The sequence below is a fragment of the Pomacea canaliculata genome, linkage group LG8 (genome assembly GCF_003073045.1).
Source record: "Pomacea canaliculata isolate SZHN2017 linkage group LG8, ASM307304v1, whole genome shotgun sequence".
NCBI lineage: Eukaryota > Metazoa > Mollusca > Gastropoda > Architaenioglossa > Ampullariidae > Pomacea > Pomacea canaliculata.
In genome coordinates this window covers 19,875,676-19,900,436 of record NC_037597.1, presented here as the reverse complement: position 1 = coordinate 19,900,436, position 24,761 = coordinate 19,875,676, and the positions used below count along the sequence as shown (strand labels likewise).

Genomic DNA, 24,761 nt, shown 5'->3' with positions numbered 1-24,761 from the left:
TATTCCACTTACTCTCAATACTGTGCATTTTGGACAAACATGTCACACAACATGGCGGCTTCAACCTGTTAGAGAAATCCCACTGAGTTCGTTGGATGTACTGTTTGGAGTGTGCATTTAGCTCTGTGTCGTAGCCGCTAGTAGCGGGACTGACTACAAATATTGTATTTTACTAACGATGTTTGTTGTAGTAAACAGGACGCTCAATACACATGTCGTCACGTGATGTCATACTGTTGTTATGAACAACACATGTGATCAATATAAATCTGGCATCTTGAACACACCTTGAGCTCTGAAAATGACTACAGGACCCTGAACATCCATTGTTCTTTCCCCCCAGGTTACTGTCATATCTTCTCCATTTAATGTCTTTTGTGTCGTTCTCTTCCGTGAAGTGATTGAAGCTTGTAAGCTGATATATGTGTTGTTGTTGTTATTATTATTATTGTCACAAACACTGAAGTTAGAGTCACGCCACAGATGTCCACCTGCAGAACAAGTTTCCTCAACAACTAGGAAGGGAAAGGAATCCGCCACCAGCGGAGAAGCAACCCGGGGACAAAGCACAGGACTGACGGGTACCGGCCACCTTCTGTGATTACAAACCTAACGGAACGTTTGGTACCGCCTTCCCACCCGTGTCGCCCCACCCCTTCTTCTCCTGCAAGAGTTGTCCATCGCGACGTCGGTGACGATGACCACCAGTCAGCAATTGTAAAGGAGGAGGAAAGAAGGAAAATCGCAAATAATCTTCCTGTCACACGCGCAAAGCCCGTGCAAATTAGCGCCAGTGACATCTTGGCGACCTCCGTGGCAGCGACTGGCTCGTGGCAGCGGTTGGCGCCTTCTGCTGGCTCCCATTACCTCCCCCTGCTCCCGGGGCACGCCCATTTCTAATTACCGAGAGTGAGTCGCGCTCACACACGTCCCCGTGTCGTCACTCGCATCCGCGGCTGAGCGGAATTCACTCCCCACCCCACTCCACCCCTGTAGTCACTTCCCAACGGGTGAGCGAGATCCTCTTGCCATCCCAGACTGTGTTTCCCCAAGCTTTCCTCCCACTTCATCTGCTCTTTCTTTCCCCCTTCTCATTAGAATTAATCGTCTCTTTCATTGTTCTTCCTTCACTTCCTCTCCCGGCAAACTTCTCAAAATCAAGCAGCTCCAAAAAAACTTTCACAAATACATCATCATTATTGTCGTCATCGTCGTCCTCTTCCTCTTCAAATCCTCAATGTTTTTCTTTTTGCGGCTTTAACACCTAGAAACAGGTCTCTGCAATGATGAAGCTGATGTCATGGCCTGCCTCTAGTCATCAGCCTTCATAAAAGGTAAAGTAAAAGCAAAGGTCTTCTCATCACCTTTCGAGGCCATTAAAGAATGAGCCACTTCAGTTCTTACTTTTTTCTCATTCTCGCTGTCTTACATTCCACAGCCCTAGGAGTCGGGTATCCATCCATTCCCAGTAGCTGGGTCGACGGAGGGAAGTTTGCAGCGCTACACGGGTATCGAACCGTCTTGTCTCTCAGTTGGAACGGTGACGCTCCAACCACTATCCGCTTACCTCCCTCCCCTCTCCCTGCTGTATGGTGACGCGAAAGAGTTCATGGCATTAAAAGTTCACGGCTCCATCAATGGTTAATTAAAGAATACTGATGTAAGATTGTTAGAATCAACACTGCAAATAAAATACCCGTAAAGACATATGTGACACTGGGGTTCGTCCAAATGGGTTTCGATCCACGAATCATTAAAATATACACAGTAAACGGGGACTAGGTAGTCTAGTCTCACATGCTGAGTTCATTCTCGCGTGATCTTCCTCGCTCTCTCTCTCTCTCTACACACGTGCGTTTTTGCAAGCTTTCTGACACGCTGCCGACCCTCGGCAGGTAAGCTCAGGAAATTAATTCACTTTCGTGTTGAAGACTTCATTCATGTACCTGATCATGCGCACTTATGAGAAGGGAGGATCGTGGGAACATGAGTGATACGGGTGTATGAGGACACACGGCTTTTGTTGTGTGGAGAAAATATTTAGATGCGTGGAAGGTGGAGGTGGTTGCTTAAGGTGAGAGTTGTGGGAAGACTGTGTAGTTAATCACCTGTAATCGCCCTGAACACATAAATACTCCACTGGGAAAGAGATCGAGAATGAGGGAGAGAGAAAGAAAGGGAAGATAAAGAAGGTGAAGGCAGGGTATACAGAGAGGAAAAAGTAGGGGTATGTGAGGTGAAAGAGAGAAGGTGGTGGTGGTGGTGTGTGTGACTATGAAGTACGGGAGAGAGCGAGAGAAGAAAGAGTCGGTGACTGAAGGATAGATACAAAGAGACAAGAGAGAGTGGCGAGAAAGAGAGGACGAGAAAACACCGTAGAGACAAGAGAGAAAACAAGTGTGCTGCATGCGTGAGAGAATTCATCTCGGGAGAGTGTTTAAATAAGCCGAGTTTAGTTAGTCTAATCATAAACCTCTCTCTCGCAGCACTGTATCCCCCCCCCCAAAAGACAGACAGACAGACAGACAGACAAGCTAAAATTAACAATTTTGTGGGAGAGGAAGAGGTGGAGGAGGTTGAGGACGGACATTTGCTAACCGCGACACGGCAGCTTGTGAGAACTTAGTCACTGCAGCTGTGCAAAGTAGCAGGAAAGACAAAAAAAAAAACAAAAACATGCAATTGTCCCGCTGATTTAAGGTAATGAAATTCGAAAAAAATCTAAACTTTTCTGTTAACTTTTTACAGCTCTTGTAGTTTAAAGGGAAATTTCAGTTTAAACAACAAAAAATGTAACAAACAAGTCGTGGATATTTCTCATGCACTGTAGTTTTTCAACTTTGTAATCCTGCTTTGTATTTCTTTGTGAAGTTTAATAACATGATGTTAGTGACGGAACTCGAGTTGGACGTGAAGTAACATTATCGTCGAATTTATTGTGTTTTTTAAATCAATGATAAAGGGGGAACAAGACATAACTCTGCTGGACTCGGTTATGTTTTGATTTTCAATACAAAGACGGTGGGACGAAATTAAATATTCACGCGTGATACCATGTGATCAGGTACAATCGTCCAAAGACAAAACAAACCGTTATACCAGCATTTCTAGGTCCTGCTTCATGAAGATGCTCTCTATTCTATCCACAGAAATATCAAGCCTAATTATGTAGGCTATCATTTCTTCTTGTTGATTTTAATTTACTAGAATGTAGCGCACAATATTACAGTTACAAAAATGAGATTTTAAAAAATTTAAAGAAATTGAAGAAGCACTCAAGTGAACTGAACTGGTAACATGTGAAGTTATCAGCCACAACCGTCAAGAGCTTTGAGATGTTGAAATGTTGAATGTCACGTGCTTGGCAGAGTTTTCTGCTGACATGTTTGGAATGAGTTTCCGTTATGGTCTTTCCCCGATTTGAAAATATTGTTGCACTGGGGATCGCTTTAAATTACTCAAATCTGAAACAAGTTCACACAGTACAACAGGCTATTTATTTAATTAATTATATACACGCAAGCTGTCCACATCCTGGCAACTGTCATTATTTGATGAAGATGCGGCTGGTCCGGAATATTTGTTATGTTCCATGTAGCTTTGACCCCATCCCAACCCTCTGGATAATATTTACTGCATGAAGATAAACATAGTTTCTCCAACACATTGCCGCCCTGTAATATTAAATAATAACAGTTCCATGTAATAATTTTGGTTAGTTCTCCATATTGGTTTTCACAGATCCTGCGCCGAGTAGGTCTGGTACAAACTATTAATTCATGCTCATTCTTGAGTCGTAAATAAACAATGTCCTGGGCTGGGATACAAGGGCTGAAAACCACAGAGCTTGAGGTTTGTCTTTTGACAATGAGATTGTTAGTTCTGGGAAATTCGGTGTCGGACATCAGCGCTTGGTGTGATAAAGTGAGAGGCCCCGGGCTGTCCATGTTGCCTCAGTCCTCACCAGGGATGGAGTGTCAACCATCTTCATGGCCAACCGCACAACATGACAGACAAGACATCGTGCCAGTTTGTAATAACGGCTTTTTATTGTTATTCCAGGCCCGACTGTCGTTAGCCATTACCAACCTGGCTGTGGTCGCTACAGGCGAGGTTCTTTTGAGGCGAACAATAAAAAGACAAAATCAAACGACAGCGGAGCCGGTTGTCTACTTCCAAAGCAACATTAGATACACTTTTGTCTATTAAACATGCGTAAACAGCGAATAGGTTATTTCTGGTCTTCCGGTTTGGTCTGGTGCTGGGGGAGATGTAGTGGTGTTGGTGGTGGATGTGTGTGTGCAAGCTGAATGACAGATATAACCGTTCCATTACCATGGCCTCTCTTTGAGATATCAAAGAATGGCGGTATTGTTTTACTCACAAAATAAAACCTTTCTGACTAGAGACTAGGACAATGCTACGTTTGTATATACACTACAAATACACATAATGATAAATGTTCAGCGGGAAACTCCAATTACAGGCTTCACACCTGGCAGCCATCTAGTAACTGGCGAACAACATGATTTGTATGAAGTCACCTGCTACATAGACAGAAGTCTGTTGCTACCGCTGTCGAGTTTGTCTAAACGAGAGGATAAATGATCATTTTTGTGTTTAATTCCTCCATGCTACAAGCCACAGTCACGAGCTAAAACATACATGGAGACATCAGGACAGTGTTCTGAAGGGCTCATAGTAAAGGGGGCTGGGGTGGAAAGAATGGGGGGGAGGGTTTGCCTTTGCCGGTAATATTCTGTAAGAATCACATTTATTTTATCGTTCACAGCAAGTTCCCAGAAAGTCTCATCCCATGAGGATGTAGCATCGTGTACACCGCACCAGCATCCTTTGCACTTCGCACGATTTGTAGGCTAGAGAACGATGCTTTCTATAAATAATAATCCAATGATCTAGGTGTGATCAGAAAAAAATCAAGCAGAAAAAAACAAATCGAATAGACAGTAATTTTTTTTTTTCGTGAGCTTATCGCAGCGAAGTGTGATGAACTCACAGATGACCCAGAGAGAAAATGGCGACCTGTTGATGACACTAGCCTATTGTCTTGCTGTAAGTTAAATGTTTCTGGAATGGTGACAACATATACGAAGCTCAAAAGGAGTCAACTCTTGTCCTCATCATCAATGTCCATGGCTACGCAGGGTGAAGACATTATTACCGACATCAAACATACCAAATCATAATGAAAACAGTACTGAAAAAAATGTATCAAGAAATGAGTCTGGAAATGTATTCAGGGCGACAACTCTGCATCTGAATCCTCGTTGTGATGATCGGAGTCATCGTGGCAGTCTCTGTCTGGCGGGGAGAGCGCTTTAGAGTAAACACTAGTCGATGCGAAGTGCGCATGCCCCATTGGCGTGTCCTTTCTTAACCTCACTTCCGGCGAGCGGGAGGAATCTTTGTCACTGTCTGCTGCGGTGTCGATTGGAGGTTGTCGCTCGTCGTCGTCCACTGAAATGGCACCATTGTCGAGGTCGTCGTCTGCATCCTTGAAGCTGGCGTGCATTCCCTCCTTCTCCCCCGGCTGAGCAGACTCCGCCCCCTTCATCTGCAGCGCGCGCCGGGCGGCCTCCTCCTCCCGCTTCTGCTTGCGCCATTTTGCTCGTCGGTTTTTGAACCACACCTGCTCACACAAATTTTAAATGAAAATTAAAAATACAAGTTTTAACTGTGATTTAGTTCTGAGAGTCACAACATTAAATCGAAAAAAAAAGGTGCACAATAAAATCTGATGATGATTACGAACACGTATGCGATTACGGATGCGAAGACATTGGACACCTTCAAATGTATTAGTATATGATATCTAACAGAAAAAATTAACACATTAAGAATAAACACTGAAATACTATATTTAAGATTGAATTATGTTTTATGGTTAGAAATGTACACAGCAAAAAATATTTTCAAATAGGATGTCTACATCACCAATCTAAAGATAAGATGTCGGCTGTAATATTTTCTTGGAATCAATCGGGTTCGAAGAACTCCAAGATATGGAAACATAATATAAAATAAATTTAATAAATAACCAGGTTTTATTTATATTTTTATGTGACGAAGGACTTGTTTGTACTTGTAAGAGATTCTGCAAATACTTATCACCAATATCGCAGTTTATGATGCGGAGTGCTGCCATAACTGCCTCCCTTCATCCCCAATTTTACAAAGCAAGATAGAGGCAGTTGTGGATGGATGGATGGACGCATGCATTATTTTCGCTTTAAAGTATTGACGAAGAAACTAATCAATCGACTGGCCCGCTAGCAAACGTGTAATTAAACTTAGTAATCTTTTCCACGAACCGTAAGCGGCCAGGCGGGCAGATATCATAGGAAAATATCAGGTAGAGGTGGTTGAAACAGGGAGAGTTTGTCTTGACACAATATTATATGCACAAAGCCGCACTTTGTTTTCTCTCTGAGAGCAAACTGAGAGGTTAGTGGGGGGCAGACACGCAGGTCTGGCATCTTGCAGCCGGCCACACACAAACATGACCGTTTGCTGAACTTTAACAATGTCAATCTGCAGTTTGTTCAACTCTCGGCTGCATGTGTACACTGCTGTGTTTAGCTACCATTATTTTTTATTTTGGAAACATAAATAAAGAATTGGGAATCAGTGAAAGAATCTCAAAACAAAACTGTTTGCCTTTATATATAAATATTTATGTTTTTTGCAACATTGTCATTTTTTTGCCTTGTCTTTCTGTCTGTTGCTATGTCTCTGGACAATTGTTTGTTATTATGTTTGGTCTGAGTCGGATGAGCATTTTGACTCTGTGTTTATGCTTTTATTTACAGTTTATTCTACACCAGAGAAAAGCGTTATATAAATGTATATAATAATGAATTCGCTCTCTGTATCTGTATTTTTTAAGGCTAAATGTTGACAGTATTGCAGTGAGAGAGTTTGTGGCGGTGGTGGTGGTGGTGGTGGTGGTGGTGCGACATCGTCTACTCAATACAGTTCGAATTTTCTTACTTCCTGTTTTCTTTGTTAAGGTGACCTTTTGGAAAATATCTATAAAATTGTTCGTCTGATATAAAAAGATATAGGACATAAAAATTATAAACACACCTAGATGTATGCAAAACCCCAAATCCCACTCAGTCGGTCAGAAGAGAGAAATGCGTCTTAGCTAAACGACTCAAGCAAGCAAAACAAACAAACAAACAAACAAACCGTGGAAGGCACACCTGGCAGGTAACATCAGTGACTCAACCACAGGTCACTCAAGCTCCAACCACTGTTGGTGTTTGCAAGAGGAAAGGCTCAGGCTTTACACCTGATCTCAAACGACAGATGTGCATCGACCACATCGATGACAACCCTGACAGGGGTCAGGCAGTTTGGACCTTAAATCCTTCTCTACCCTTCCTCACCTTTAACCTTAGTTCGACAGAAAAATTAACCAGTTTTTTTTTTTAAAGCAGCTGCATTTACAGCTTACTTTAAAGGTGAAACCAGTGTCATTGTTCAGGGTTTTGTTTTATTTATTTATTTCCTTTTTGGCGTTGGAAAAGGACTGTTTACGTCCGTGGGTAATTTCTGTTGTACCTGAGGGACTTCCAGAGGAGGAGTTCAGCTCCAGGCACTTTTCTGAGCCCGCAAGTTAATGATAATTATCACCAACGAGGCGGGCCTTTGATGTTGTGGGCAATATGTATAAGTAATTCTTTAATTCGCTTGTAGCCGATCGATCCTGCAAACTCTTATGAAATATTCATCCGCGCCACTTCACCTCGACTCGCCCCCTACATCCACCAGACACCCCAGCAGCGGCGTTATTTTTTTTCCTCACGAAGTTCGGCCGCGCATGCGCAGAACATATTTTACTTTGCATTTTATGGTCAGAAGTCAACAATTGTAGTAGTTAATGAAGTTTATTAACTGGGGATAGAGAGAGGCCAGTTCCTTCTCCGGTCTCACCTGCTGTGCAGTACAGTGTCTGTGTGTACAGACATTTCAATAAAGTCCGCGCACTGTGTTGTCGCCAGCAGGCATAAACAAACAAACATACTAACAAATCAATTCGACTGATGCCTTTTCTTATGTAGATAATAAAACTAACGGTCCAACAGTGAGTTTTGAAGGTGTTTATGGTCGGCACCATCAGAGGCATCAGTCAAATGGATTTCGCCGACATTCTTTTTCTTCGTTGTGGGTTCATAAGTGGATTCACACTGACTTATACCCAGCCAGCAAACTGCATATCTTACACAAACATTGAATGCACTACCTACTAAGTAACCAAGGCGACAAGTTTTCAATCTTGCTTTGCGGTGAATGAAGGATAAAAGAAACTCCCGTTCTTGTCCAGTCCTAGACAGATATGAAGGAGATCCTCTGACAACCAGTAGCTACAACCGATGTCTAACCACCACTACCACCACTACCCTCTCTAAGCAGGCGATAGGTGACGGAGTCCTCGTCCCCATCACGTGATGCCAGACAAGATCGCCATGAATTATGCATTCCGCTCACTTAGCGCGTCCTGGGCTTGTTAGCTTGTCAGGGAGTCTGGTCTTCAGTCCGTTCCTTGCGCACGTGGCTGTCGGTGAGCTGGAACTTCACAGAGTGCGAGAGCCGTGGCCTGGTTCCCACGTGTAGACACAGGTATAGACACCTGCTTGTTGATCCTGATCATAGACACAGAGCCGACTGAACATGCTGTCACAGGCGCGTGCATCCCTCACATGTTACATCACAGACACTGACGACAGGAGACCTCTGTGGCGGTGTTTGACTAGCACGTGCACGAGGTTAAAGGTCGTTCATTAATATCCACACAAGTATGACCTAATTTGATTTTTACATGACTGTTATATCAAAATAACCCAGGTTTAAAAGGACTTAAAATGGAATCAACCTCATCTTTGGACACATCCCAATTTTTCTTCATTCTTAATTTTAGGTCTTTGTCTTATCTCTGATGTAGTGTTTCAGTTTCTTCTACTTTGCTGGATGTAAAAACAAATAAACAAACAACAAACTTAGTAACTTTGGAGAAAGTTGACTTCATTGTTAGTAATATGTGTCTTACTAATTCTGAAAACCATTTCAAAGAATCGCAAATAAAGACCCCCCCGAAAAAAAAAACCCGAAAAAAAAACGAAAAAAAAAAAACGAAAAAAAAAAAAAAAAAAAAAACCCGAAAAAAACAAAACAAACAACGAGCTTGTGGCCGCTGGTGTAACTCTTAATGTCGAGAACGAAGCAGGGCACGGAGTTAATTAAATGTGATTAAGAAGAACCTTCAGACATCATTTACAGCAGACGAACCTACTGAGTAGAGAAACCAAAGGCCAACGAATCCCGAGGCCAAGAGAGCATGACAACATGAATTCCTACAAACTGCAAGATGTGTTTGTTAATTTGTTTAACATATTACCAACTGGTAATATTCAAACACAACGATAAAATAATTATAATAGTTATACTTATTATATATATAAAGAAATAAAGGCTCTGAACCAATCTGAACCACAATAACCAATCTGTGTGAATTACTGCTCTTAACTGATTGGTAAACTGTTCAAATCTTTGGTAAACACAGTGTCATCATCCTTCCGAGAAAGTTATAATAAACTTGGTCAGGAGCAAGCTGGATTTAAGGGAGGGCACGCAACATTGATAATTTGCTTACATAATATAATTCACTTCTTAAACCAGAAGCTGAACAGGAAAATGTTGTTAACACAGTCTTTGATTTATTTTATTTAGGTATCAAACTCATTTTTATAACAGCTAATCTTCAGTGGACCCCCACCCCACCAAAAAAAAAAAAATGATCTGACATTTCTGACAATGTTTTCTCTCCTACTTGCAGATAACTTCCACCAAATACAATTGGATTTACTTGCTCAGATGATTGCCCCTGTATTACTGTGTGACTGTGTGGCTTCTGCCTTTGTGACCTGACTGCAAAATTACACTTGTAGTAACTTTTAAATACAGTTATAGGCTGAGGATGAAAACTTTAACTGTGTGGTACTTGTGGTTAGGTTTACAGAAAGATGACTTCTGAATATAATCTTACCTGATAAGAAGTGTGCGTTACATATTGAAGTTTAAATAATTACTCACCAGTTTAAATTGGAATATAACAAGATTACATCACTGTGCTGTGTAAATATAAAGATGTTGGAGGCGAATTTCACTGTATTATTTTTTCTGTGATTATAATTATTAAGATTGAAAGAAAAAAGACTGATACCTAAATTTTATATCCTAATTCAACTGACTGTAACAATCCCTTCTGTTCCACAAAAAAACCTGCACTGAAAATAATTCATTTTATATAAATAAATATTTTGATTACAGCGTCTCGTTATTAATTGGTTCAAGTTGTATTTTATGGTATTTATACGATCGGCATCAACCCATCTTTCTATTATTATTCTTATGTGTTGTCGACCATCACATTCACATTCTCTTGTACTGTCATTCAGGTTGTGTGAAGAAAATATATGAATGAACTGGGGCTTTGTGTGTATCATATTATTTTGTCCATGCTCATCAAGGGATAAAATGTCCGTGTCGCTGTCAATGTTGTGTTCATGTACACCTGGCTCTGTGCATGTACAGTTGTACACCTGGCTCTGTGCATGTACAGTTGTACACCTGGCTCTGTACATGTACAGTTGTACACCTGGCTCTGTATTGGCCGATCCTTTGATCGCGAACCCACAGCGGGCGATCTGAGACCTCGCGTTCGTTTCTTAACTAACCCAACTAAAAGAACCCGACCCTCGACCTGTATTCATGGCAGATGAACATGCTGGCTTCGACCTGCCCGCTTTGTCCCGACCCCCACAAGACCCACTGCGAGTTAACTGCAGGCAATGATGATGAGGAGGACGACGACAACGACGACGATAATTATTACTATTTATCATAACATTTACCTTTAAACCTACCCAAGAGGAAAGTTATTATGCAGATATTTCCCTCCGCCAAAAAATAAAAAAGCAAAAAAGCTATCAGTTAACCGAGGCAAAGCAAAGGCGACAATTTTTCGTTTAATGCGAGACTTTATCGCATCCCGTATCGCCAGCCGCCGACTGCACACACCTTTACCTGGCGGTGGCGGGCGATAAACGGCGCAACCCGCGGGGTACATCTACCTGATTATTATGCAGATTGGTGTCTAAACATACGCAGAGCTCATCTGCCAGTTCATATTCGCCAGGCCGAGGGTACGAATCGACACGGCTTATCTCCCGTGTCAAGAAGGTGGGAATTATCTCCCGTGTCTATAGGCTGTGTGTGTGTGACGTATCGCTTTACGGGACAGCCTGCAAAGAAGATCAAGGGCTGACAGAAGATGAACCCGAATCTTCCCTAATATTAAAAAAAAAAAAAAAAAAGAAAAGAAAGAAAGAAATTACCGTTTTTTGACCAAAAAAAAAAAAAAATCCTCAGCGAGTGACAGACCGTTTTCCTGGCTTGTATTCTTAATGTACTTCAGCGACGGTTTGTTCGGTGCAGAAGCCAGCTAGAATCATTTATCATTGCGAGCTGGTCTATCTCCTCCATTTTTTTTTCTTTCTCTCTCTTCCCCCTCTCCTCCGTGAGCACAATCGTCAGATTCGGCGTCGATGATTGACTGGATGGGATGAAGTGAGGGTGGGTGATGGTGGGAGGCTGCAGGATTCGCGGTGCCCATCTCCCCTGGCAGCGCTGGATCCAGGGAATCTTTTCAGCTCCATGTTTTTTTTTTTCTTTGTTGTGGGACAATGAGAGTGCATGATTATCTCCCACTGTCGTTCCCTGGCTGGTTAATGGCTGATGACGGAGATGACAGAGCCGATAGGGAACAGAAGCGCAGGCGATGTTGGTGGGACGGGGGCATGTGGCCTGAGTGGTCAGCTCTTGAAATTTGTGTGTAGCTGGCGATTCGTTTAGATTTCTCTTCTCCCTCGCCCCGAGCCGCCTGTCACGTGCAGCATTCCAGTACAGCAGCACTGATGCACGCGCATGTGAACACGTTCACACACATACATGTACACACGACTGTGTCTGTGGGAAGGTGAGTCGTTACAAAGTTTAGTAGGATGGTTGAGCATATTTATGATGGCGGCAGTCAGTGATGATGCAACGTTGACCACATTTTTTTTTAGAGCCGTTCCATGAGGCATCGTTGTGCGTCGCACTAAAGCGTGACGTGAACTTGTGACGTCACAAACGCTGCAGCTGTAGTTCGGCAGCTGCCGGGGCCGTGACGCTTGCCATCCTCGTGTCTCGCAAACTCGCCTCAAGCAGAAGTCGTCTGCTCATCGTCACAGAACATACCTAGCGAGTGCAAAGGGAGACAAACCACCTCCCCTCCCCCCATAAAAAACCTCTCGCGCTTTGCTGGCGTGACGTGGGATAGATTCAGCCAAGTTATCTGCCTTGGTAGCTACGTACAATGGCGGGTGAGTTGTCCCCCCACCTCGCTCTCCCACAGCCCGCTGGGGGGAGCCGTCTTGTCTCATCACGTGGACAGGAGGAACCGGGCTGTCAGCAGCACCTCACAGACGAGCAGAGGGCGACACGGCCAGCCAGACGACGATCCATCGAGTGGAGACGAGCACCTGAATGAAGGGGCGACGTAGCAGGGCGCCGCCTGACAAAAGCTGAGTAGTTTTCAACACCCCGGGTGGCACGCTCAAACCAGACCGCTGGAGGCTTGCTTCTGCGCTTAAATTGTGCTATTAAGAGATCTTCCACGCTCTGTCCCATTGGGGGCTAGCGGCTTGAAATAATCGCCAAATGTTTCTGCCCCGAGGACAGGGCTTATGTGCCGACCCAAGAGAAAAGGTTGGAAGGGATAGGATAAACAACATATGAAAGAGTCCGAGCTGTTGACAGACTGACAGACATACAGACTTGTATTTATCTAGACAGTTTGTTTGGTAATTACAATTTCAAACCAAGTATACTACCTTCACTCAAGCTGTTTATCCCAAAGTACAAAGACCACCTGTAAGAGCCATGCGTTCTCTCCCTTCCAACCAACGTTAATCTTCCAGTCTATTCCTGAAGCTTTCTTAATCTCCATTCACTTTTTATCTAGCAAAACTGGGGAAAAAATGTCACCCGATTTCTTTGAGATTGTGAGGATCAAAGGAAAAGTTGCCGAGGCCGGCGGTGTGCTGTTAATGCACCTTGCCATTTCACGCTGGACTGTTCCTTTTTTAAGCAGAGCTTGTCTTGCCTGTGCGAATATCTTTGTTTATATTTCTTTCCTCTGTCTGGTGGGTGATTGCCTCGGAGTTAAAAAAAAAATTATATGTCAAGATAAACTCAGATAAAAGAAGTCAAAACACTTTGGGCAGTTTACAAAGGCGTCATCAAAAGCCGTTGAAAGATGATAGAAGCGATTCGCTCTTTGTCCGGCACAAAACGCATGGCACATGGTTGAAGCACAAAGTTAACGACAGTGTTTGAGCAGCACAGACATAAATCTCTAATGGACACAGAGGGGATGGCCACCTCCAGGCAGGAGGGACACGTGTTTGCACAACATGGCCGCCAGCTGATGGCCGCAGTAGTTGTGGATGGGGAGATAGCCACTGTCCTCACTCCCAGTGTTAAAGGCACTCAAGTTGATGTGTGTCCCACATCAGATTCCACTAAGGATATAATTTTACTGATTTTTGTTGCTGTCGTTGTTGTTGCTTGCTTGCGTATTTTAGCAAAGATTTCTGACATTCGGCATCATCGGGTGAAAGTCGGGCCATTGTCCTGTATTCAGCTTAAAAGGTAGACATGGCTTCAGTGCACCACTCACAATGTAGACAAGTGCGAATGTAATAATGCACGGAGGTGGATTGGTGGGGAAAACTTCTGCTGTTGCTTCTGAAAGTTGTTTCTGTTTTACCTAAATCTCCCTCAAACTCTCCTCTATTTGTAGACCGAGTTAACTCGGGTGTACCTTGTCCAGCTCTCATTTTATTTCATTAACGATGATTCCATGAAAAATGTTGCCTCAGAGCCATGCGGAGTCATAAACTAATGGTGAGGAATGTCGCTGACTGCTTCCTTCCCACCACCACCAACCCCTCCCCTCAACTGCCCCAGAAATTTGCACCAAAAACTTTTTTCAGCAGTCCCCATCGCACTTACCCTATTAATGAATGAATATCAAAAGCATGACACAGGACACTCGGCAATTAATAATGTTTTACGATAATTGCGATGACGTTCAGTCAGTTAAAGGGGTGGGTGGCGGTTAAATAACCAGGTGCTTTTCACTCTCAGGAGAAGCTTTTTATTCTTCCGTTCAACATTTGCAAAGATTATTTAAAGCCCAACCCGAGTCTTGCCTGGAATTCAGCTCACAAATGGTCAGTAAATTGTCAGTTTTGTGAATTTTTAAGTAATTCTTTCCGAGAAACGCACACGTGAATCGACCTCCAGTCTAACCTCTGGCATCACCGAGGGTCGCATCCAATACCCGAGTATCATATGTTAATGAGTCATTACCCAATCAGCGAGCTTAGTTTTTGTAAGCCCCAGGCGAGAACTGTTCAAAGGCCTATTTCTCTCCAACATCATTTTTCATTCAGATTAAGTGAATAACAAAATGAGCACATCCATTAGAAAATAACTTTGCACTCTGGGTAGCCTTTCGCGAACGAGTTTTGTTTTTGTTTTGTTTTTTATAAGGGGAGATCATTTTAAAGCAGTTTTAAAACATGATCAAAGTTACCTTACCTCCACCCTCTCCTCCTTGAGGTCCACCTTCAGAGCCAGGTCCTCGCGCAGCTGTACATCCGGGTAGTGCGTCTTGTGGAACGTTGCCTCCAGCTGTTCCAGCTGCTCCTCAGTGAAGATCGTCCTGTGACGTCGCTTCCGCTTTTGACCAGCTGCGCGCGCAAGGTCTGCGGCGCCTAGGTAAGCGTGACCGAAGGGATTGCCGTACGCTGCTGCTGCTGAAACGGGACAAAAACTGTTATCGGCACAAAGGTTTTATGGAGATTCTGAGTAGTTACAGACGCTTGTTTACACCTTGCTCCCACCCCTACCCCAATATGACAACTGAAAAATCTGTTATACATTGTTTGTGTACGGTGTGTACACGGGGTGTTTACACCGAATGTTCCTGGCATGGGATAAGAACTAAATCCATCGGAAAACTGACACAAATATCGAACCTGTTCATTCCTATCTGATGTGCGATGCTTAAGAGACAGCAAACTTTAGTTGAACCTCCTGTGAGAGAGAGAGATTCAGGGAGAGGGGGAGGGAGGAAGGGAAGGATGAAAGCGCGACTTAACGAAAGTCAATGCGTACAAAGGTGATTGCATTTCACCTGGAAAATAACAAAGCCGACATTGCTGTGCCAGGGGGAAAAAAAAATTGAAAACGAGATTTAGCGATGACAGAAGCTGGTGAAGAGGCAGGACTTTGAAAGCATCATCGCCACACGGAGGTTTGTGTGCAGACACCCGATAAGGGGTTAGCACCCGGAGGGGGAGAGGTGACACCACAGGGTCCCAATCACACTCTGTGAGCTGCTAGATTTAGCACTTACGCTCGGTTTCACAGACAGCATTGCACTTCTGGACACCTATTGAATTTTATTGTTGTATCATATTGCGACGACTGTAACAGCCCGTCCCAGCCCGCCATTGCTCGACTGTTTGCTGCTGTCTCCACAGCTCACGCAACCTAACGGCAGATTCAGGCGATACCGACAGTTGGAATGAAAAGTTTATGAGGAACACAAAGCTGTACGTTTGGAATTTCATTCGTGACGTATGGATGTGCACTTTGTCTGGAAAAAAAACAAAACAAAAACAATGGTGGGCAGTGCGTTTGCGTGTTCGTGCGTTTTTTCTGCTGTCAGTCATAAGTCATCTGTGGACCTTCAACCAATCGGAAAGTTGTTATATCACGAACTTGTATTACTGGACTGCGAGCTGACGATTTTTTCCAGTTAACTACTAAAACGAGGCTGGTGTGTACAAAGCTTCCGGTTTAGTCACATTCATTGTTTAGCCTCGCCGAGACTGTCAGCGGAGAACTTCGCAAGAGGCTAAGGATGGTCTCGGCAGACCTCTACACCTATACACCTGTCCGTGGTTATATCAAGACGAACGCATGCATGAAAATAGTAATAGATTAGTTATAAAAAAATTAAAAAAAGAGATTAGAACGATGGGTAAGGGAGTAACAAACAAATTAAAGAAAGAGCGAAAGAAAGGCAAGACAAAAGAAGGAATAAAAAGAAAGACGGGGCAAAAATAATAATAAAGAAGAAATCAAAGATCAAAAGAAAGAGCTAGCGAAGGACTGGAGAAAAGGAAGGAAGGAAGGAAGAAACAAGAAAGAAAAAATCGGAGAGAACAAAAAAGTAAAATTAGAAATCGATAGAAGGAGAAAAATAATCCACTTCACATAGTAACTTGTCTTGCTATGCTTTTGTATTCTGTTGTCTGTGATGACACATTTCTGCTGTAATGTATCACGGAACTGTCATAACAAGTCAGTCAACGATATTCTATCCCACCCCTCCGCTTTCTGCAAAGGTCTTTACCCCATTTCCATCGTGTCTCTACGCCCGAACACACACACATACACATGTGAGCACACATACAGAGAGGAAGAGACAAGACACGTGTAACGTGTAGACTGCACTCGACTCACGAGTAATGGCAGTGCAATACAAATAAATGAGTTTAGCTGTAATTATAAAATACAGAACTGGAAGGCAGGGAACCGCGAAGGGACCGGCTGTTGCGATCAAAGGATTGTGCAGGTGAGGGCAGCTCGCACCTGCAGCGCCACATGAACCGCAGACGATGACAGTTGGAATATGTCTACCGTCGCCATCATGTCCGGCTCTAATCTGTCAGGGGATGACAGGGGGTCTTTGAAAAGACCCAGTGGCTTGGGATCATACAACTACAGCAAATCACACTTTATACATTGTTCCCACACAATTGCTCTTCACACTCCACATCCAAAACAGAAATAAACAAATAAACAAAATATCATGCTTACAAGAAAAGAATCGCGCATTAATTTGGGATTAGTCGCTGACCTCTACTGCCTCGTCCGCTGTCTAACATCCGAACTGAATCTTCAGCCAACATTTCATACCGATATAAATACTAATATTGAAGCCATACGTTAGCTGGAAGTGACGAGGAGTGAATAAATAAATTTATTTTTATTTAAAAACCTGTATCTCTATTAGCTTGCTCACACACCAGGCCTCATAACTGCCTTGAAAATATCTCACAAGCCCGCATCATCCCACACAGAGCTGCTCTAAAGCCAGAACATGTGCAGCAGTGAACAGACAGAACAAACAGACTGATGAAGAACATAATTAACTAACATGATTACAAGAGATAAAACATCCCCTGAAAATATTGATGTATTATTGTCCTTTTCCACAGAGTCAGGAGGCAAAATATTGCGTATGTATGCTACTGTTTGTTTGTATGTTACAGTAACAGACCCTACGAGGACATAAATAAAGATATTATCACAGAGAACCGACAGATTGAAAACATTATTTTATTAAGATTCACAAGGGCGTGCACAAAACCAAACAGACACGTCCTCTTTCTTTTTTTTTTCATGGGCTCCCTCACAATCTGCTATTTATTTATTACTTTCCTACCAAATAAACCCAACTGTCTCATACTCTTAATAAACAAGTCAGCCCTGCAGGGAGTTTAGATGCTTACAGCTGATCCCAGTTGTCGGGTTTGAAGAGGTTGGTTGGTTTATTTAGTAGGAAAGTGCTTCTACCATTGAGGTGATTTCTCACTATGGGGGAGAGGGAGGGGAAACCGGAGAACGCACCCGAGGCCAACACAGGTCTCACAGAGTGTCCCGAGACGAGATCTGAACCCTGATGTTCTCACTTCAGAGGTGACAAGCGAGTGTTTTAACCACTACACCACCGGGCGACCCTTTTGAAGAAATAAAGGTTGTTTTCAATTAAACAGATTAAATCATCAAACCTCTGCAGTGCCCAAGTCCCATCATACTGGCAAACAAATTTTGATAAAGCATGATGACCAAAGTTCATATGTACCAAACATTCGTCTCTAAGTCAGTCTCTGTCATCTTCCCAGACTAGTTTATGGAAGATGATCGACGACAGTTGCTTGAAAGGGAAATTAAGCAGAGTCGGAAAGACAGACGACACGGTCTCTGTCTCCCCACCAGACGGTTAGTGACCGTGGGGGCCGGTCATCATTGTGCAACAGACCGTGGGCTTGTTTTCCCAGGACACGGCGAGTCTCGACCCGGAGGAGTTTCGCTCGAGATGTTTGTAAAAGATCCGGCACCAGCCGGCGACAGACAGAACTACTCCCCGGCCCTCGGGGTGGGGCAGGTGGAGATCGGGGTATCTACTGTTCTAACCTGGCATATCTACACTTAATTTCTCTCTTGATTGTGACTTGAAAGAATTAACACCGGAGAAATTCAAAGCAAATATTTTGTGTCGGCAGTGAAGGAATGAGCTAATAAGATTAAGTGGAACTAGGAATTAAAATGAAAGGCAGGAACATTCATAACTCTAAGTTGCAAACAAGAAACAGGGAAACAAGATCGAAAATACCTCACCGTCTGTCCACCCGAATTTTTCGTTTCCAGCGTTTTATGTGTCCCAGTGTCATGTAGCTGCTCTTCATTTTTCGGGCATGAAATATGTTTTCATTTCAGCTAAAATGTGAACCTTATATTTTTTAACATTGCTGTTTTCTGTGAGTTTTATTTTTGTCTGGGTTTTTTCTATTTTTCAAAAAAAAAAAAAAAAAAAAAAAAAAAAAATCACACGAAAAAAGCCGCGCATTTCTGGTGTAAAAGCAGGACACATTACTGCGATGCGTATCAAACTGTAAGCATTTGCCACTCAAGCTGTTCGCATTTCAGTGACGGTCACATTTTTTTCTTATCAAAAGAGAAATTTACTACCTATTATTATCTTACTTGCATTGATCGACCCACCTGTCACTGCCCTCTCTCTTCTACCTTTCTCCATCCTTCCCTGCACGTGATATTGCACCAAGTTTATGGGTTTCTGATCTGGTTTATTATTTTATTCCCAGTTTCTTTATTTTCTCTAACAGTACCCACACGCCGGTTTACTGTTCACACTCGAGCTAATGCTTACAGACCACGCACGCACGCACTCTGGGGGAAAGGGAGAGGGGTTGGTCGGAGTACTCGGAAAAGTCCCCCCAAAACAGGTGTTACATACGAAGTGTCCCAGAACGAGATTTGAACCCTTTACCTCTCGCTGCGATGGTGACAAACTAGTGTTTTAACAACTACACTACTTACATTAGACAGAGAAAAGCTAATCCCACCCAAAGACTGATCATGTGACCAATTAAATCCTCCGGCACCAGCTTATGACAACCCTCGACCTCGTCTCCACAACATTATTCCATACCAGCTAGCATCCATCCGATCCATGTTACCCTTCCCTGCACCCTCCCTGTAACCCCCTTGAAGATCGGTTTATAACAGACACAGCATCTCCATTCCACTCGGGTACTTTCTTTTAATTTTGGAAAGAAGCGACAACAAAGCAGACGTGTGCCCCGATGCCAAACGTCGGGGTAGCCGGCTGTGGCTGATAATGAAATATTAACCGGCGATTGTCTGTGCAAGTCCCAAGATCGCCAGATCCCAGACATGGCGGCGCTCGGGTGTCACGGGGTTGGGTGGCTTTGCCTTCAGAGCCCGAGCGCCGGGCCTGCCGAGGCCGTCATCGTACGCGTCCGCGTATAATCAACAAGCTCTAAGACCGGCGGCCGTTGAAATATTAATTGATCTCGTCGCCCGGATGTGCGGTGTACAGAGAGAAACAAACAGACTGACCGCAGGCAAAAGGTGAAGGGTTAAAGAAAGAGAGGGAGAGAGCAAAAATAGAAGAGGTACAAAGAAAGGATTTAAAAAAAAGAAGCAAGCCAGAATTAAACTGTCTGCTGATGGATGATGTATGATCTTAAAAATATAAAGAATAATTAGTTTGAAAAGATTTCTGGTGCTTGACGGTCAAACCACTCTAGTGGGTTTTTTTTTGTGTTTTTGTTTTTGTTTTTTTATTTTTTATTTTTTTATTTTTTTTTTTTTGGTCAGAAAATTATATGGAAAACATTCCGATACCAGTGATCGCAGGTACTTGGAAAACGAGAAAAAAAAAATGTGATTGGAAGTGCGGACAGTTAGACATTAGTGTGAACATCAGTTGGATGACACAGTATTGGGAGAAAACTAGTGAAAGGCGTTCTCAGAGCTGACTTATAGGGCCTCACGACCAAAGCTTTAAATGTTGTGTGGCCACGATGACTTTGTGGATAAAATTTGCAGATCACTTTAGAGGGGAGATACAATAAACGAACACATGAATAAATAAAAACATTATTAACAGTTTGTCACAAACAAAGGTCGTGTTGCATGTCTGTGGAAGAAAGAACCATTCCTCGTGTTGCGTCCCACGAAAGTTTACCAACGTACCCTGGTGACATTCCTGTGTATTCTTCTTGTGGTGAGAAATGAAATACTATTTTATACTATTAAAAAGATCATATATAGTTTAAAGTCTGATTTTCTCAACTGTTAATCGCATTAATTGTCATTATCTTAGCAAAAATATTATTTAAACTTTTGACCTTTTAAAGAGACTTTGCTGGACTCTACTAGGGTGCGACTTCCGACAGTCTTACAGTCGTGTAGGTATCATATACATATAATCACAATCACTTAGTTCTAGTCATAGTTTTAGTGCCAGTAAAGTTTTGCTTCTGGTATAATGCTTTCCCAAATTTAATGAATGCTCTCGTGAAATATTTTCGTTATTGGGAGACATGTCTCGATTATTATTGTATTTTGTATTTTGTATTATTAAGTATGAAAAAAGCTCTACAATCCAGCTACAATGACTTGCTTGTGCGAAAAAGGTTTTTCTAAAAATTTGCTTCTAAAATCAACACGAAGAGACGACAAGGAGAATAAAAAAATTGATCTACCTCAGAGAATTAAATAAAATTAACGAAAACGGAAAGGCGAGAAGAGAGAACGAACGAAGCCGTGAACTTTCTTGAACTTGAGTGTGTGCAGGCTTTGTGTTGCTGTGCGCGTTGTTGTTGTAGTTGTTGTTAGTGTGTTTGTGTATGTGTGCGTGTTTGTGTGTGTGTGTGGGGAGGGATGCATGCACACGGCGAGTGTCTTGCAGAATATTGTTGAGAGGCGGTTAAACTCGAGAGGTTAAGGAACTCCTTTTCAGCGTCAGTTAAAAAAAAATAACGAGGAAAGTAAACAAATATTTTTTTGACTTTGGAGACCACGCCTACTTTACCACCAAAGGCGGGGCAGACTGTCAGTGTGAGAAGTGTGTGAATATCACAGACATGAACTAGGGAAGGATGCGAGCATTACTGTATTACTCTTGGCGATTTTTACATTTCAGTAAGGATGCATGCAAGCGATTATCTACTTGATGACATTTACAGAGGATGAAACAGAAAAAATAATAGAAAACAAAAATATATTATTTTCAACTGCACTTGAGTAGGCCGATAAATCTTCTTTAAACTCCGACAGAAACATTTGACAAAAACAAATTATCCGTTGCTTATTTCTTCTTGTTTATATTTTCTGAATTATTCTTTTGATATTTAGCTAGTTTCTTCTAGTTTTTGTTAGCTCTTAGCTATCACTGCATGCAAAGTGGGAATTACAGATACAGATTTGTTTCCTGCGATTACTGCTTGTCGTCTTTGATAAATAGTTTCTAGTGTAAAAATGTGAGCTGGACCATTTAAGTAATACATTTAGCAGAATTAGTTTATAGAAAAGATTTAAAGAGATACTTTGAGAGTGTGTTTGTATGTGTGGGGAGTGTGCGGGTAGTTTGAAAATGGGAGTGATGGGGGAGAAAAGACGGGTACTGGGGGCTTGGTGCTTTGTTCACAAGACAGCAAAGGCTTTGACCGACTGGCACCTGCAAACCTAACGGTCACCTCGAGCCTTGCAGACATAACTGAGACAACACAGAGTGAACACACTCACACACACACAGACAGACTACAGGCCACAATTTTGAGGCCTACCTGCTGAACACGGCCCACTAACGAGTGAAGGTTGCTAAGGGCGACAGAGCTGAAACTCACGCTGCTGGTGTAAACACCACCCTGGACCCCCCGGGCATAGTTAAGACCAGACAAGTGGATTATAGGTCAAATAAATTGTCCCCCTCAGAGCTCGATGCCGGGTAGACTAGTGGGTTAGCCACTGGTCTGTAAAGATGAGAGCACACGGCAGGTGGCCGCCGCCCCAGGTGAGAGACAGAGAGTTAGGTGAGTGGTTCACACGCCAAGTCCACGCAATGACCCAGGGTTGGCTGGGATTCAGGTGGGAATTGTTTGTGCCTGGGGTTACCTTAATGACATAATTGTGCTTTTACAAACAATACCGACAGAGATTTTACAGGTCTCCTTCCGGTTTTAATGGAATGTTTATTCTGTTTTAATTAGCTGATGATGGATTTTCTGTCGGCGCATTTTGCCACTCCTCCCAAGAGATTGAAAAACTGGATCCGAACTAAACTAAGTTTATACCCAAAAAGTTTTGATAAAAAAATAACTTAGTTCACAATCGGAAATCTTTGTCATCAGAATGAAATGATCTTCATTTTACAAGCGGTCAGTCTTTGCTTCCTATACAAAGTTATTGTTAAAATAATTATTGTTTTATTTTTAAACATATATTTATTATAAAGTTACACAGCCTCTCCTTGTTGGAATACAACTCTCATGGTATCTTGATATTAATATCCCTCATAAGTACAATGAAAAGCCAACTGATGACAATTTTTAGCATGGCAATATGAGTTAATATGTGTGTGTGAGAGAGACAGACAGACGGAGTGAGAAAGACAGATAACAAATGCCTCTACCTACGAATAAAACACTCACCTGCAAACAGCTCCGGGTGGTATGGCAGCGCTGGGAACGGGAGGTATGAGGGGTGAGGTCTGTGCGCCAGGAGGGGTCTGGGAGCCAAGATGCTGTCGATGGTGAACAACGACGGAGGCGAGGACATAGCGCCGGCCAGCAAACTCCCGGGGCAGGCCTTGAGGCGCTCGGGGGCAGCGTAGTACCCGAAGGGGAAGTGCGGCAGCATCATGGAGGCGGCGGGCATGATGTCGGCCAGCGTCCGGGGGAAGCCAGCAGCCGCTGCTGGGGACGGCTGTGGGTGGTGCATGAGACTGGAACTTCTGGAACTAGAATCCACAGCCATTGCCAGACCGAGGGCTGCGTTGGACACGGCCACCGACCGGGTCCGGTTGGTCTCCAGCTTTTCTTTTTGTAACTCTTCTGACGTCACCAGAGTTCACGAGGTCGCGGTCCGTTTCGGTTACCTGTTGTGGTAATGAATTATCACTGGCTTGATTTATGTGGTGTTTAAGTTTTCTAATTAACGTGTTCGCAACCAGAATTTACTCCGCCAGTCTTAAAGAATGGAGCACAGGGAACCTCATCCGAGCTGACGAAACCTTGTCGATGACAGATCGAAGTCCTTTGTATTATAATCGGCGTCTGTCCTTGCTTCCGCGATTGTCAACCATAAAAATGTTGGTAGCTATGTACACGCTTCCAAAGCGAAATCATCAGAGAAACACTGGACAGAAGTTCATGGATGGTCAAGACTGTCTTGAGTTTCCTCCTCGTCTCTCGTCTGTTGCGATGACTGACGACCGGTCGACTTCCCCAGAGGCTGGATATGGAAACAGAATGAGATGGTCGTTGTAATCTGATCACATACTTCGCCGAGACAGATGTTTGCGGTGTGTCTACGGACGCAGCCAGAACTGTTATTTATCCCAGCTACTCCTGCCAAGCACGCGAGACAGAAAATACGATTGCCATCGCATTGTCACTGCGTTTGTAGCGCTTCTCGCCGAGCAACCATCTCGCACGATTGGCAAGCCCCGAGCCCGCCCCCCGCTCGAGCGATAAAGAACTGCGACGTCACTTTCCGGCGAGGATTGATGGCTCCGACGACCAATCGTCGCACGGTCGAGCGTCTCATGAATATTAACGAGGGAGACTAGCCGCGCTGATAGGATTGTGACGCCCTCGGGCAAACTGTGTACCGAGAGAGAGTCGAGTGCAGAAAAAGCTGGCGACAATTAATGAGAGGGATGCTTATCGCGTCTGTATCCCTTGGAAAACAGGGCTAAAAGAAAGAAAAGAGGGGGAAAAAATTGAAGGGAAACAAAAAGAACAGCAGTGACCAGGTTTGCTCCTTCTTTCGCCACTTGTGTATTAAGAGGCTTCTCCCGGCACCGACTGGGTTTCTTGTGATTAGATCAACCCCCTCTCACAGGCTTGGCGCGGCCGAGGACTAGCGTTTGAAGACTTCAGCACTGATTATCCTTTAACTGTTAGAAACCTGTCATTTGCAGTGCTCTTCAAAAGCTGTTAATGACTCTTTTGTGGTGAAAATCGCACTTTTTTTTTTGCAAACAGAGAAAAAAGCAAGCTCGCGAGGGAACGAGAGAAATAGAGACAGAGAAGAGAGAGAAAGGACGAGAAAAAGTTATCTCAAGTTTGTTCCAGATGACAGCAGTGGTGACAATCTTAGTTTCAGTGCTGTGCATCCATTGAAAAAAATAAATAAACGAAAAATAGAAAAAATGTCAACTCAGGAAACTAATAAACAAATTTATAGAAAAGTCGTGACTTGGAAAACGTACAACCCAC

The 24,761-nt window shown here is 43.2% G+C and overlaps 1 protein-coding gene across 2 annotated transcripts; it reads right to left on the bottom strand.

The window, feature by feature from the left end:
* Positions 1-4,026: 4,026 nt before the first annotated feature.
* On the bottom strand, positions 4,027-24,557 carry LOC112571016 (homeobox protein goosecoid-like). 2 transcript variants are annotated; one of them, XM_025249793.1, is made up of 3 exons: positions 22,971-24,557; positions 14,734-14,948; positions 4,027-5,650 (listed from the first exon to the last, which is right to left on the bottom strand). In XM_025249793.1, exons 1-3 carry the CDS (start codon positions 23,293-23,295, stop codon positions 5,258-5,260), a joined length of 933 nt encoding a protein of 310 aa, XP_025105578.1. In that variant the 5' UTR covers positions 23,296-24,557; the 3' UTR covers positions 4,027-5,257. The 2 variants fall into 2 exon arrangements, with proteins under 2 accessions (XP_025105578.1, XP_025105577.1); XM_025249792.1 differs by having other exon boundaries at positions 14,734-14,951; positions 22,971-24,550.
* Between the last annotated feature and the right edge of the window lie 204 nt (positions 24,558-24,761).

What these genes read in the sequence shown, in the direction of transcription:
- LOC112571016 (XM_025249792.1), bottom strand. Translation starts at nt 23,295, where the DNA reads ATGGCTGTGGATTCTAGTTCCAGAAGTTCCAGTCTCATGCACCACCCA. An exon ending in CCACCCGGAGCTGTTTGCAG is followed by an intron (nt 14,952 to 22,970) that starts GTGAGTGTTTTA and finishes GTCCCGTTTCAG; the next exon opens with CAGCAGCAGCGTACGGCAAT. An exon ending in TCAAGGAGGAGAGGGTGGAG is followed by an intron (nt 5,651 to 14,733) that starts GTAAGGTAACTT and finishes TTGTGTGAGCAG; the next exon opens with GTGTGGTTCAAAAACCGACG.